This window comes from Eleginops maclovinus, chromosome 12 (genome assembly GCF_036324505.1).
Source record: "Eleginops maclovinus isolate JMC-PN-2008 ecotype Puerto Natales chromosome 12, JC_Emac_rtc_rv5, whole genome shotgun sequence".
In the NCBI taxonomy this organism is placed as follows: domain Eukaryota; kingdom Metazoa; phylum Chordata; class Actinopteri; order Perciformes; family Eleginopidae; genus Eleginops; species Eleginops maclovinus.
In genome coordinates, this window is record NC_086360.1 from 19,914,605 (window position 1) to 19,930,022 (window position 15,418).

The following is a 15,418-nucleotide window of genomic DNA, read 5'->3' on the forward strand; positions in this document are numbered from 1 at the left end:
AAGTTCACAGGGCTCATGAAAGGAGGAGGGGGTGAATAGGGAGAGAAAAAAAAAGAATATTGACCTTTGAAAAGCAAAACAGCAGGTGGAGAGCTAAACCAGGCAGCTCAGGACACATCGGGAGGAAATTTAACACTGGGAAAATTAAAGTATCTGTTATTTTCAAACTGAAGAGGGACTGTTAATATAATGAGGCCCAACGCTGCCTGTGTTTGAACGTGGCAGCGCACATGACAGTAGTGTTTGTTGGCGTGGCGGCAGCGAGGTAAGGCATCAGAGCAATGGAAGAGAGGATAGAGGAGAGGGCCGAAGCCAAGCCGCGCAGTTTGACTGCCCTTCAGGAGCAGCTGATCTGGGCCCTGCTGGGATCTGGCCTGTCCCGGGACGTCCTGGTCCAAGCCATAGGGGAACTACAGCGAGACAGGTCGAGCACTGGTGGGGAGAGAGGAGAGAGGGGGGATGGAGAGAGCTCCGAGGAAGGAGAGATGGATTTCCCACCGCCTATATTCCGAGAGCTGGAGAAGCTTTCCCCTGAGGAGACAGCCAAACTGAGGGCTGAAGTTGACCGGCTACTGCAGTGAGTAGATCCCAGCACTGCTCTAGCAATCACCGTAAATTGCTATTTTTGCACAGCGATTTGTCTGTGCCTAGCAAAATAAAAAAATACTTTGCTTACTTTGGTTTCCCCCCTTTATTCTCCTTTACTTCCTGTTTATCAAAACTGCCTTTTTTTATTCTTCTTTGCTCCTTTTCCCTCTTTAACAAATCCACTCTCCTTCTGCCTGCTTATCTGCCTGTCTGTCCGCATTGTGGCTTCTGAGGCGAATTTAAAGCAGGTTCCTCCTTTGCTAGTTACTAATTACCCACCCCCATCATTATTCTCTAACCATTTATTAATAAATAAGTTACATGCATAGGTAAAGATTAATGGAGTATGGCTGGTCATGTGAGGTCATGTTTACATAAGGGAGGGACATTTATACATCTTTTTAGGGGTGTTTTCTGATATTTAGAACATACTGAGCACGTTATTATTAGGACACTTTACTGAGATGTGTGTTTTTATTTCAAAGTATTGAAACTCTCACTAAACTCTCATTTTTTAATATGGTTTTAAGCTAAATCAAAATACTGTTTGTGTGCTGAATTCTAATATGATAAAGTCTGAGAGTTTTTTTTGTAGTTTTGTGTATTTATCTGCTGCCTTCCTGACGGCTAGAAGGCGTTAAATTAGGCTTCATAAACCTTTTACACGGTCCCCCTCCAGTGTTCTAAAAAAACACTGGACTTTGCCCCTGTGTGCTTTCCCTTATCTCTGTCTGTCAATAAGCCTCTCTCTACTTCCCTCTAAATGGCCACGTTTAATAATGTTGTGACAAACCATTTAGCACTCTACTAGAAAGTGTTAACCCAGAAATATAATGGAAAGGATAATGGGATACAAACTAAAGTCAAACAAACCACAATGTGCAACAGATACACAATAATATAAAGTTGGGCAAGAACACACAAAAATAAGGTATTTTTCAAACAGGGAGGACCCCTGGCACGTTGCTAAAATTGTGAAAAGCTACATGCAGCAGCACAACCTTCCTCAGAGGGAGGTCGTGGAGTCCACAGGGCTCAACCAGTCCCATCTCTCCCAGCACCTCAACAAAGGCACGCCCATGAAGAACCAGAAGAGAGCGTCTCTGTACACCTGGTATGTCAAGAAGCAGTGCGAGATCAGCCAGCGTGAGTACAAGGACGAGCTGCAAAGGCTCTTATTTTTACTTTCAACATGCATCTTATATCAGCTCTTTAAATGTGTGATACTGAATGAGAGGAATTTCAAAAGTTAAAAACAATTACCTTACAGAATTTACCAATGCCAAACATGGCCTTGCATCTGCAGAGGAGCAAGGAGAGGAGACAAGGAAAGGACGGAGGAACAGGTTTAAATGGGGTCCAGCCTCCCTGCAAATCCTCTTCCACGCCTACGAGCGACAGAAGAATCCCAGCAAGGAGGAGAGAGAGGGGTTAGTGGAGGACTGTAACAGGTGAGCCTTAGTGATGGTGCCATTACAAAACAGGATTATTTAAATATATCAGATTTTTTTATGGTTTTGATGTGTGTCAGCCTGGACACAATCCAAGTTTGTACATTTATATATACTTTTCAATCATAAATCTCACTATAAGTATTATTCTTCTGTTGTATTGCTTTTGTACAGGTGTGGTTACAGACTCTCTCTTTACCTTCCTACTATTTTGAGTGCAAATAATTTGCCAACAACAAACGAGACAAAACCCACAATAAATTAAGTTAAATAGAGATTTGATTGAAGATATCGTGATATCATTTATTTCAACGTTTCTATTTAATGAAAAAATCATTTTGGTGGATTCCCTAGGCCACAATAAAAGTGTGCACCGGCCCATCCTTTACCAAAAGAAAGATAATGCTTTCCTATTGATTGGGGCAGAAACACTTTAACATCCAGTTGTTGATAGATATGAATACTGTGAAAAAAAATGTGATGATTGTGTTTAGAGAGGAATCCTTACTTTAATTAAAAAGCATTGAGTTTAATACTGTAAGAGAAATATACTTTCTGCGGTGAGATCAACACTGTCTTTTCTGAAGTCCTTATGAATGGTCTTCCACGTCTTTCCTTTAGCTAATGACTTTTTCAATTCATTGTCAAGGAAAAGTGGTTAGGGAGAGATATATGATGTCATTTTCTGTTAACGTCTTTAATGCAGCCCTGCCTTCAAAATAAAAGCCATGTAACAGTGTACTGTTCCTCCCTCAGGGCAGAGTGCCATCAGAGGGGGGTGTCGTCCTCGCAGCTTGCTGGCCTGGGCTCTAACCTGGTCACGGAGGTCCGGGTGTACAACTGGTTCGCAAACCGCCGCAAAGAAGAAGCCTTTCGCCACAAACTGGCTCTCGACACACCTTTCACCAACCAATCTGCCTCCTCCTCTCACCACAACATCCCGCCGAGTCCAGAGCATGGTAATACACTTACAAAAAAGAGAGAGTACACATTGAAATTCAAGAGTGGAATCAAAACTGAGAGAGAACACAAGATCGAGATTAGACTTGCCTTTGAAGGATCTCTTTTCTTTTTGATCCTATGGTGTAAAAAAATAACCAGACGACGCATCTAGACATGACTGGACAGGTTCCAGTCCGAGGCTAATTTTTCTCAGTTCCCTTATGCTGCCATTTGCAATCAACCAATGTAAGTGTTTGATGCAGTGGTGGAAAAAGTGCTCAGAAATGTTAAGTCCTAAAACCACAGTGTGGAAGTAATGTGACGTATTATGTCAAAACCTTAAATATGCTCAAGTATAAAAGTATCATCTACCATTTAACAGCATTTTATTCTCAAAATAGCCCTTTTTCTAATACTATATATTGTTTTACTGGATTATGATTTTTCCTACAAAGGATGTAGTAACTCATTTTGTCATACAAATAAAAAACATCCAAAATGTAGTGCAAAAAATGGAAATCCTCAGCTAAAATACCTGCTTAATTGTATAAAATAACATTACTTGAGTAAATGCACTTACTTACATTATAATATAAACCCCGTCAGTGTTGTGGGGCCTGACTTCTTGTTTTCCAGGTGTGAAATACAGCCAGCAGATCCTGTGTGACGCGGTGAGCTCAGCCCGGGGGAGCGTAGGGGAGAGAGTGGGACGTCTGGTGGTCAGCCCTGCACAACTGGAGCCCAGCCACACACTCCTGGAGACGCACAACCCCAAACTGGTGAGTGCTGGTGTCCAGGTGCTAGTTTATTTAGTAAACTACCTGTATATGCACTGTTGCCATCCTGACCACGCTGTCCTCTACCCACAGGTGTCCAGTGGAGGCCCTCTGCCCCCTGTAAGCACTCTGACCTCACTGCACAGCCTGTCTGCCTCACCTGCTTCCTCACAGGGCCTCATCATGGCTTCACTGCCCAGCGTCATGAGCCTGGGGGAGTCCTCGCTTCTCATTGGTAACATTGGAGCTCTATTTTCTTTTCTTTTCTGTGAGAATACAAAAAAGAAATTCTAGCAATGCAAGATATTTTTGCCAACACTTGGCTTTGATTTCCTTTGCATATAATGATGCATACTCCAAATTAGTATTAATGCTTTACATTCGGATGCTTAAAGTAAATCATATAATAACTTTGATTAATTAATAGAAAAATAAGAACCCCTCACTTTAAACTGTAAAAAAACAACAACGTTAAAGTAGGGTCAATCTGCGCCGCACTCGGACCTCGATTTAAAAAGAATATACTTATGAGGCTGTTTTCATAAAGTCAAATTGGTTATCAAATAGTAGACAGCTTACTGACAGCATATTGGCAAATTTCAGATCGAAAATGTGATCACAGAGCAAAAGAAAAAGCACAATGCAAAAAGAAAACTAAGATCTATCAAAGGAAAACCCCAAATTGAGTTATATTTTAATAATGGCTCTCCCTATGTGTGTATATGCCATTGTTCGTTGAATGTGGAAGGGAAGGCCACGTTTTATTCCTAGTAAGTGTAGCAGAAAGGGAGGGGCCCCACATAAATTTACTGGGTGCTGCCGACGACCTGAATCTTCACCTGGCTGACAAATGTTAAGGCACATGAAAGAGGCTGACAATCCATAGGCCTATATACTCAGGTACACAAACTCACCAGGTATGAAAAAGGTGACAAGAATTTGAAATCCCTTTAACAGCAGATACCAAATGACATGACAATAACATCGTGCAGCTCTAAAGAAAACCTGAAAACAATGTGTTTGGACTCACAGGTTTAGCCTCATCCCAGGCCAAGAGCGTGCCTGTTATCAACAACGTGGGGGGCGGGTTCACCACTCTCCAGCCAATCTCGTTCCAGCAGCAGCTTCACGGCTCTTCCCAGCAGCCAATATCACACCAGCTCCAGAGTCACATGGGGGCCAGCCCCTTCATGGCAACCATGGCACAACTGCCATGCCACAGTAAGACCACAGCAACAATCTGATATGCGTTTATGTGTTATGTTGAGAAAATGTTCACCATGTGATTCTCGTTACAGTGTACAATAAGTCCGATTCGCCCCAGTACCACACAGTACCATCCAGTCTGTTGTCTCAAGCCATGGTGATCACTGAGGGCAGCAGCCTGGGGACGCTGACCAGCCTCACTGCTGTCAGACAGGTAACTGAGTCTAGGGGTTCAGGACGTTTGAAGAGATAGTTATTTTTGTTATTAGATTGGATGAGGTACTTATTTATAGTCAGTGTAGTAACTACAGTGAATCAATAGCTTCCCCAGTTAAAGCAATGTACTTCTGTGGAGGGAGGCAGCAGCAAAATAAAGGCACATCTAAACAAATAAATGTATCAGTTAACCTGTATGCTATATATAGAATGTTTTTACCCCCTTAACCTATTGTTAGACGGCCATTTCCGACAGGGAACTGAAGCTGACAATGTATGCCCTCTTCAAAGCCACCAGACTCCATTGACAAAAACAGTCATTTTACCTGGCCAAACACCGGAGACCTCTAGCTGTGTGTTTGTTTGTTGTATTGTGTGACTGTGGTGAGCAGAAGTAACCCTTTCAAAGAACAAAGTCACACAAAAACTAAAATAAACTAACAAATGAGCAACACCCATTTCCTGCAAGGTAAAAGGATTGTTCTCTTAATGGAGTCTGTTGTTCAAAAAGCGGGGCATCACCTTAAATAATATTGTTTGTTTTAGGTGGCCGAAATACGTTTTTTGCTGCTACTTGTGTGACGATAAACTGCTGTTGATTTCATGCCGATTATGGATAAGTACTTCATATAACCTGACTGTAAAAGTAGCACGAATAATAGTATTTTGGTAAAAGCTGTCTGTGATTTTCTGGTTTGAGTAGATTCTAACAGCAGATCCTGAGGAACTGACAGACTCTCCTTTACAAGAAGACTCTCTACACATGCAGCCACAAACACCTGTGCCAGGTACACAGCAGGGTTACTTTTTGACAATTATATTCTACAAAACCTTTAGGTTAAGCCATTTCTTGTCACAACATTTCAAAGGGACATCTTGTAATCATTTCTGACCATTTTGGAGTCATATTTAACATGACACAATCAAGCTGGGCTTAATCCAATTAGATCAATTTGAGAAAATGTAATGTCTGATTTCGAACCCAGTCAAATTTTTCACAAATTTCCCTAATCCTTTTCCAGGATTTTGAAGCCCAGGTAATGAACATTTATATTCTGTATTGTTATTTTTTGTCAACAGTTTCATCTGAGAGCCTAGAGCTGTATCCTGTTTCTCAGACGACAGAGAGTCATCAGTCTCACATCCTCTCACCTTCACCAACAGACATCGGCTCCTACATCCCTACACAAATGGTCTCTACTGCGCAGTAGAAGTGCTAAAGCGTGACGGTGTTTTGGGTGGAGGGTTACCTCTGCTGTAAATTTCCAGAAAAATACCTGGAGTCAGGAGCCATAGGGACGATTCAGTTTTGATGTTTTAAAGACTCTCCGAAACCACTGTTGTACGAACAAGGATCGACATTAGAGAAGATTAACTTTTGATACAAAAATCAACAGAAAAATCAACACCAAAATGTATTTTCATTGAAGTGTATAGTGACTTTCATAATTTGTAAATGAAGTTGTAACTTGTAAATTGCGTGTTGCATTTTTGTTTATGTCACTGCTTTGAAATGCTTTTTCACACTTCTTTCAGTAAAATAAAGATTATTTCAAGAATAAGCAGATTAGTTTGAAAAGATTTTTTAATGAGAATTAGTTTTTTGTTCAGAAACAGTTTTAATGTTATGTAAATGATTCAGGTTCTGAAACACAAAATATACTCAAAACCTTTTCAAAATATATTTCAAGCTTGTGAGGGAACGGATAACAAACATCCCAAAACAGTGGCGGATAAGTCATAAGAAATTCACTTCATACTTCTTCGCCTGTGTGTTGCTTCTTTTTCTTTTTCCGCTTTACTTTGACCTGCGTGTGTTTGTGTTCAGAGTTCCCATGCTCACCATTAACAGAGGAACCTGCAGAGTCTACCTGCTCAACCTCCTGTTGTTTCTGTTTCCTCTTTTTCTTCTTCTTAACAACATGGTCCTCCTCTTCCTCTTTTTTATTTGTATTTATATTTTCTGAGCATGGAAGAGCAGATGTGGGAAGAGGAGAGTGTAGAGGGCAGCGACAAAGAGGGCAAGAGATCTTTGACAGACACTGCCGCCTCCCTTAGCCTAATTTCCATCTCACTGTCGCTGTCACTGCAACCAACAGAGAAATGTACAAGTTACAGGGATAGTCAGGATGTTTTCAAGTGGAGTTGTATGTGCTTATCCATAATCAGCATACTAGCCACATTGCATGGTTGTAGGCATAACCCCAGTTCTGAGAAGCAAGGAAAAATTATAATATTAGTTCCGGTGTATCCTACATTTAGAACATTTCACCGCTTTACCTTGCCTCGAGACAGCTCTTTGTGACAGGAACTGATGGCCTTTTTAATGTTCCTTCAAGCCAACAAAATCAAGGGTAAAAAAATAGTATTTTTGTCCTTTAGTCTAATTTGTTAGTTTTATTGGGTTACTTAGGTGTTTTAAAGCGTTAGTTTGGATTAAGCCACACAATATGTCTGGACATTTATGAAGAGAGCTTCGGTAGCATCTTCAGAAATGGTTTTCTGATGGCAAGGAAAAGCATTCTAAATATTGTCGCTTTCTTTTAGGTAGCTTAAATATGTGTTGTTTTGCAGCAGTACGTTTTGTTTTGTTTTTAAAGCTAGAGGTTAAAAGGACTAAACACTAATAAATGACATTTTAAAATGTAATAACAAGAACCTTGAGCTGGGAACAGGCCGACGTCTAACAGGTGCTGGGGCTTCTACAGCTGCCTGTCCCGGGACTGATGTAGAAAACAGCCGAAAGCCTAAAAAAAGGGGGGGGGGGGGGGAGGGAAACGTGGATTGGCATGCATTTAAATATAGCAGTATACCCTGAAAAGCAATAAAAACCAAAATAAAGAGAAACTTCACCCTCATCATCATCATCATCATCATCACATTTTCCTGACTCCACACAGGATGAAGTTTCAGTCTTCATCTCTGTAAAGCAACTGACAGGAAAGGGGAAAATATAAGTTAAGTCTGAAGATATGTGGAACTTTTCCTCACATTAACATGAAAATGCCAAGAAGTCAAACTACCGACCTGTCAAGAAGATGTCCCAACTTTTTAGCGACGTGTGTTCGAAACCCTTGGGTGACCTGGAGCTCGTTGCCATCGTGATCATGGACAGAGACAACAAAACTGTTGCACAACAAGACAATATTCAAACTTACTTGATATCTGATTAATTGATTGATTGAACATTTTGTATGAAATTCAGCCATTGGACTACTCACTAAAGTGAAGCAGCAAAATTATAATTATGTGCAAAATTAAGTTACCTAATTCCACAGGCAACTCAATAGAAAACCATTGTTTATTGGGCTGGTTAATTGTGCACATCTGGTTCGTTAATGGTGCTAATTGTTTGCCCTTGTTGCTCGTTCATAATATAACCATAGTGGGACGTTTGAACTATTTAACCTTAATAGCTGAAGTGTTGATACAAAAATACAATACACTAGCTCTTATAACTTAAGAGCTTATTTACGTTTATAAAAGGCTTACCGCTTTGACTGTTGCACATTGCTGTTCCCATCTATAACACACAGATAGCAGCAGTCATCATCATCAGCTAACATGACACTGTGTCTACATTAGCGCTGAATGTTTAAAACAAGCATGAAGTTAAAGCACGTTAATGAGCTGTGAAGTCTAATAACAATATATATTTCTGACATTTCGACTCACTTAAGCCAACGTTTACTACCACCTCTGTATTTAAATGAGTGGTGGGTTTATCACCAGGCTAATGTCGTATTTCTACAGGAGTTTTTCTCTCTGTCCACTTCGTCTGTCACTACTCACACAACAGAAACATCTTTACCTTTCTTCTTGTCACTTGGTATTTCCCAAACGGCCTCCTGACATCTTCTCAACACTTCATCGTCGCTGCTGCTGGAGTCTTCAGAAACACCAGCCATCTTTTTAGTGGGGGCCGCCATGCTCAAACACGTGCCACTGCTGTTTTGAGCTGAGAGTTCTGGGAAATGTAGTCTGTTCGTCAAAGGGGAACTGTGTGGACCATACATCCATGATGTGGACAGAAACTGTTCATCACGGTCTTCATAGAACTTTGAGAACCAACTTTTGAAACAAAAAGTCAATGCGATTTCTTTATTATATTTACAGAGACAAAATCAAGAGCTGTGCAATAATGTTCATTCCATAAAAAGTGAAAGCAATGTCACATATTTCCCAGTTTCAATTTCTGACATTCATTTTAAGACTATGAGTAATATTCATGACTTTTCCAATATGATGTTTACAACTTTTACAAATGATACAGGATTTCAGAATGTCGGTATAATTTGTTGTATTTTCATAAGGTGCCAATACATCGGATTTAATCTAGATAAACACAGACAAAAGTTTCCCAAACTCCCTGATAATCTACTTAAAATAAGCACCAGCTCATCAATGATTTTTAGTCTAATTTTTTATTTACAATAAATCTGAATGAACATGAGTTTTTCACTTGTAAAATGAGACAATATAAAAGGAGGGGTCTATGCAACAGGTTACAGATTTGATCCAGAAAGTCTAAAGAAAAAAACAAATTTCATTTTCAGATTTTACAGCAAAATACCACTGACTGATACTGTATGGCATAGCAACATCAGTGCTGCTAACCACTAGACCAACTGAAATACATCCATTGAGTTCAATTGTCAAATAAATGGAGGTGGTGTCTGGTCAAAACGTGTTTAAAGTGTGTGCCTGATATAACACTTCTTTGACTTATTAATGGGAATATGAGTTGTCATTGATGCTTCAAACTTTAAAATCCCCAAGATGAAATAAGATTATACAAAATGACTCAACACAGGCTGTAAGACACCTGTTTTACAAAAGGCAGTATACTGCAAGAAGTCAGAGTTGAATTATCTTTCCTTCAGCTTGATGCAGCTGTTGCCTTACAGGCGGATGATGTACAACGTTTCCTTAAATAACAAACAACCTAACAATGAACACCTGGATATAAGGCACATGGAGTCACGTTACAGAGTACATTAAGAGGATCTTTTGAGTTTTGGAAATTAATTCCAGACTGTTCAGGTGGTTTTGCATGATTTAAAAGCATTGCATAATAAAATTAAAGCAACGTTACATTTTGCAAGGTGTTATTGTCTGCATTTCAGTAATACCCATGACTGTCTGTTCAAAAAGGAAAGAAAAAAATGGAACTAGCTAATCACAGCAATATTTTTGCAAAACAACTTACCAATTCATCGAGAAAATAATTAACAAAAAGGAACGGGAAGTTTCAGCTCTAATTGCAAATGAAAACAGCTAAGATAGGATTAATTGCAGGGTTGTTGTGCAAATTCAATGACACTGTACAGTTGTAACTAATACACATTACACCATTTGTAGTGAATGGCCAGCAATATGCAAAACTACCGGTATCGTCCTTAAAACAGGTCAACTACTGTGTCTGTCCTACCGCCTTATTAAAGAAAGATCAACTACCAAGGAACATAACTCTGTATTGTCCTGCTTTGTGCTTTATATCATTAGTAGATTGAGAACCTGAGCTCAGAGCAGCAGAAGATACACTCAGCGACCTGTTTAAAAAGGCATAACACACTGCTCATATTCTGCTCAAAAATAGTTGGATTTATAGTACTATTGTGCCAAATAAACCAGGAAGACAGACATCAAGGTATTAAAAACGTGTATGAGTGGATAACGTGGGAAGACCAAACTCACTGAAAGAAATGTAGTTTAATTAAATGTATTATGTGAACAAGTTCCACAGAATTGTATTTGGTTAGTTGAAAGCAATAGTATTAAGTTGAACCTATTATTCCATATTCAATTAACCTAATACAATTATGTGGAACCTGTTGACATAATAAATGTATTGAAGTAACCTTTGCACATTTTTTTCAGTGCTGTTTTAGACATGGATGGCATGTATAGCAAGTCTAGTAACTCAGATTCTGCTGATATCTTTACCTTTTTGTATTTTCTAGTTCACAGAGTTTGATATAACAAACAGTAGATTCCAAACTTTAACAGATTTTAGGAGGGTGAATATTACACCCAACATCATGAAAAGAGCTCATGCTTATCTTGAACCAAAAAAAAAACTTCTCCTTAAGACGAGATTGGTCAACCAATACAGGTACAGGTACATTAGTACCTCATAAAACTAACATCTATCTTAAATATCTGACATAAACGGTCAAGGTGGCTCTCGACTGATAGGAGACATTTAAGCAAGAACGAAACTCAAACAATATCACATAGTGCTATATAATCATCCTTGACTAACAATACTGGAAAACATCTAGTTAATGCTCGTTTTTCCATATGGGAAACACAATTGCTGCTTTGTAGTTCAAATAAACATCAATTGATAACATCTATATACTAAAGCAAATGGATTTATAACTGACACAACCTAAAGGCTTCTCCATGACAGGTCTGTGACTCAAAGTGTCCCTTTCCAGCAGAGACGGCAAAAAACTTAAGGCAAGAATGTTACATGATATTTGAATGACAAATCAAAAGACAGAGCAAAAAGAGTTTGAGTCAGATTTGCCAAAAAAGCTTTTTGACAGAACATTCCTCGGAGTCCCAGAAACAGAGGTCAATGAGGTACTGATGAATGGATCCATGATTTTGTACGGAGGCAGGTGTGGTCCATTGTGAAGAATGTTGTCACGCTTGGAGGAATGATACCAAAGGAAATATGACTTCTGCACCCCCCCTCAAAAAAAAGCTTTTGGATGGTTGTAATGCAGTGAATGCAATATTTCCCTCCTTCAGGTATTACAGGCCACCGTTGTAGGCATAGTCTGCCTTGTTGTGCATGATGAGTTTGTTGTCCACAAAGTAGAAACTGTCCGATCTGGTCTCGTAAGGGTGCGCCACCATTAGGCGAACTGACAGGGAGAGAAGGAAGAAACAAAATAAACGAAGATCAAGTTATGAACTATAATGGGAAAATATGTATACAAGTTGCCAGATGTATGATAATTGTCACATATGTATGATCATTCTTCCCCCCCGCACAATGTAAGACCACCAAATTGCCAAAAAAGCCATACATATTATTTAATTATTTCACCATCTGTGACACAAATGAGTAGTTAGTTTGAGTCTGCATTCGGCGTCCTATTTTAATTCATTTCAAAGGAGCAAAATATGGATCCTACAGCTGTTTACGCATCTTTTCTTCTGTCGCTCATTTGAAGGAAACTTGCATAAGTGATAACTTTGAATCTACCAGTGAATCCAGTTATTTATTTAATGAACTTATGGCCTTAACTGAAGGCAGTAAAAAAAACTAGCTTCCAGTTGTGCTGTCCATGCAATTTAAATGATGTTATTATATTCATAAGCATGCCGAAAAGTCTTTTAACTATGTATTTTTATGAAGTTCACTCTCGAGGTTATGACTCTAGTTTGATAAATATGATCATTTTCGAATATGACAGTTAAACATTTCCCATCTGGCAATGCTTAAATGCTTGCAACAGCATTTACATTATTGGCTGAGGAAAATAAACTCACTGAGGTCGTCTGGAAGCTGTGGAAACTCATAAATGTGTTCACATGTGTTGCGGCTGTTGGGAATGCAAAAGCCAAAGTCAAAGTCAAAGTTCTTTAGAAGGCGTCCCTGGAAGTAATGCCTCTCAATCATACGGAAGCTGTTGATAGGCCTGTCTCCCACGGTGAATTCAACACTGGGGTTTAGAAACAGAAATAAGAAAGACAACATGTACAATTAAGTTTTGCACTTTAAAGTCTGATTATTATGCATTGAGTTATTACAATTCAAAGTGTAATGGTTATTTGACTTACGTTGCACCAACCGTGCACAGTTTCAGGAAGGCCGGTGTAAACTGATATCGCACAAAACGCCCTGCACTGGTGTCTACATCCCCACTCTCCTCTTCCCCGTCCAGAGGACCTTAAACAGAAAACATCTTAAGTTGTCAATCATGCAATTATCACAGGATCAGCACTCAATAACTTTACAGAAGGTTGGCTGTCTAAGAATCATGTTGAGGGAAACAAATCTCCATGAACAAGACTGTGTGAGCTTTGTGAATGGTTGCATCTTCAAGGGGTAGACGTTAATGTGTCACTTACCGCTGTTAGGAGGTTTGGCAATCTCAAACAGCACCGTTCCTGTTTCCAGATCCCGGATTTTGAAACGTGTGAAGTCAATGTTGAAGATATTGTCTTCAGGTTTGCAAAGATAGTCTGGAATATGAAATAAAAGTGTGACTTCGGAGAGACAAACTTTTAGTAGAAAAGTCCAACAGTCGTATAGGGATCAAGCACCCATTGGTAGGCTTGTAGATTATCGTATAGGTAAGTCTCTTAATATAAAAAAGAATCCATCTCAGTTTCTCAAGTTCTAAGGTGATGTCTTTAAATGACTTATTTTGCCAGCCTAAAAACAAAGATAACCACTTAAATAACTGATTATTTTCTGACGATGGACTAGCAAACCTATAGATTCAGCACTACACTCTAGCAAACAGAGGCAACTCTTTGATATCTAATTAGCTTTACTAATACCTACATGAGGAATTTAGAGGCAATCACAAAGTTTTGATCCACAAAAGGGACACCCTTACTCTGACAATAGAGACAGCACTAAAGGAAAAACTAGGGTATCTTTTTTTGGTTCCTGCACCTTGCAGTAGTGGTGACTAATTCCACTTATCAGGCTCACGACTATTCAGACAAGTGTTGTGAGAAAGACGGGAAGTAGTGCCATTGTTGTCTGGTCCAGGGAAAAGGCTAAAAACAATGGAAGGCGTTAAGCATTAGCTGCAACTTAGGTAGTCTGGGTTTCCAATACCAAACACTGGTGTTTGATTCAGAGTGCATTTACTAGTGTGGAACACAGTGACAATCCCATGAGATTAAAAGCCAAAAACATCAGAATCTATTACTTAAATCTGCACGAGTGACCAAAAAACATAGCATTAGTGAATAGACCTGCATTTGTCGATAAGAAAGAAGCATAAGTGCAAATTAGTTTTCTTTTTTGTTGTATTTTTAAACATAAACCATGACTACTTCACATGATTCTGAGTACTTCTGATTAAGGACAGGGGGCTTTGAACAAATCCCTTCTGGGGGGCTCCAAATTCCTTGCTACGCCCTTGGAAACATCCTACTCTGTTGGTGATCGACAAACAGGAAAGATGAAAACATAGTTAACTTGGATATACAGTAACCTGCCTGCCTAATTAACTAACTAACAATGGGATTCAGGAACTTAGTGGAAGTCAACTGGTCTGACTCTTCACTTAGCCACCGTTAGCATAGGGTAAATGGTACCAGTAGAGCAGTGTGATTTTACCGGCATTAACTCAGACAACTCTTTTATAACTCACCCTCCGTGACTGCCCGGAGACCCAGGACATTGTCCGGGGTAATATCTTTCCCCATAGCCCGCAGTTCATCCTCGGTGACCACAGGCCACTTGTCCGGCTGACTGCGCCTTGACTTCAGTTTCTTCAGCATTCCTCCACCGGTCTTTCTTTCCCTCGCCTCCGATCCGGACTCTTTCTCTGTCTGACTCTTATTGACTGTCGGTGCCGGTTTGTTTCGTGAACCGTTCATAACGGACACTTAAGTTGCGAAATAAAGTGTCGTTGTGTTTTTCCCGTTTATTAATTTGAGAGCGACTTACCAAACTGCTGGTGTTTTCAAGATGGCGTATAACGTGTATGAGAGACAAAAACATAAGGTTTTCATTGGCTGAGAAGGAGGGAGATTGTCATAGTTACCGAAGGGGTGTGAATTGTTTAAAGACCGGGACGTCCTGTTTCTTGGTTTAAATTGGTTGTAGCGTGAGCAGAGGTGGAACAAGTATTTAAATATTTTACTTGAGAAGAAGTATTAATACTCTCTTGTAAAAGTACACTGTTACAAGTAAAAGTCCTGCAAAGTCTTATTAAGCAAAAGTACAAAAGTATTGGCATCAAAATATACTTTTATATATCAAAGTAAATAAATGTACTAAAAGTATTCGTTATGTCTAAAGCCCTTTAATCATATGAAATACTGGCGTAAAAGTAGCAATAAAAGAATGTCAAAATACACATTCTTAAGTAAAAATACACACGTATTATTACCAAAGTGCACTTAAAAAACTAAAAGTAAACTAAATAATTATATATATACATGTATACAGTATGTCTAATAATATATTATCAGTAAGTATTACACTAGTTACATGTTTAGAGATGAAGTATTTAAAAAGTGTATCACATGTTT

General features: G+C 39.3%; 3 protein-coding genes across 5 annotated transcripts; 1 reads left to right on the plus strand and 2 right to left on the minus strand.

Moving 5' to 3' along the window:
* Positions 1-21: 21 nt before the first annotated feature.
* hnf1a (HNF1 homeobox a) lies at positions 22-6,741 on the plus strand. 3 transcript variants are annotated; one of them, XM_063896984.1, is made up of 10 exons: positions 24-577; positions 1,535-1,734; positions 1,859-2,039; positions 2,796-2,998; positions 3,588-3,760; positions 3,851-3,992; positions 4,790-4,978; positions 5,056-5,177; positions 5,883-5,967; positions 6,260-6,741. In XM_063896984.1, the coding sequence occupies exons 1-10, from the start codon at positions 282-284 to the stop codon at positions 6,388-6,390; spliced, it is 1,722 nt and encodes a 573-aa protein (XP_063753054.1). In that variant the 5' UTR covers positions 24-281; the 3' UTR covers positions 6,391-6,741. The 3 variants fall into 3 exon arrangements, with proteins under 3 accessions (XP_063753053.1, XP_063753054.1, XP_063753055.1); XM_063896985.1 differs by having other exon boundaries at positions 25-577; positions 3,618-3,760; XM_063896983.1 differs by having other exon boundaries at positions 22-577; positions 3,618-3,992.
* Positions 6,742-6,746: 5 nt separating this feature from the next.
* On the minus strand, positions 6,747-9,180 carry c12h12orf43 (chromosome 12 C12orf43 homolog). Its single transcript, XM_063896986.1, is given in 7 exon segments — positions 6,747-7,149; positions 7,151-7,265; positions 7,839-7,926; positions 8,033-8,112; positions 8,207-8,305; positions 8,672-8,702; positions 8,991-9,180. Coding segments are annotated over 7 exon segments (747 nt in total). The 5' UTR covers positions 9,109-9,180; the 3' UTR covers positions 6,747-6,933.
* Positions 9,181-9,266: 86 nt separating this feature from the next.
* On the minus strand, positions 9,267-14,880 carry unc119.1 (unc-119 homolog 1). Its single transcript, XM_063896987.1, has 5 exons — positions 14,533-14,880; positions 13,271-13,384; positions 12,980-13,088; positions 12,689-12,861; positions 9,267-12,057 (listed from the first exon to the last, which is right to left on the minus strand). Exons 1-5 carry the CDS (start codon positions 14,759-14,761, stop codon positions 11,945-11,947), a joined length of 738 nt encoding a protein of 245 aa, XP_063753057.1. The 5' UTR covers positions 14,762-14,880; the 3' UTR covers positions 9,267-11,944.
* Between the last annotated feature and the right edge of the window lie 538 nt (positions 14,881-15,418).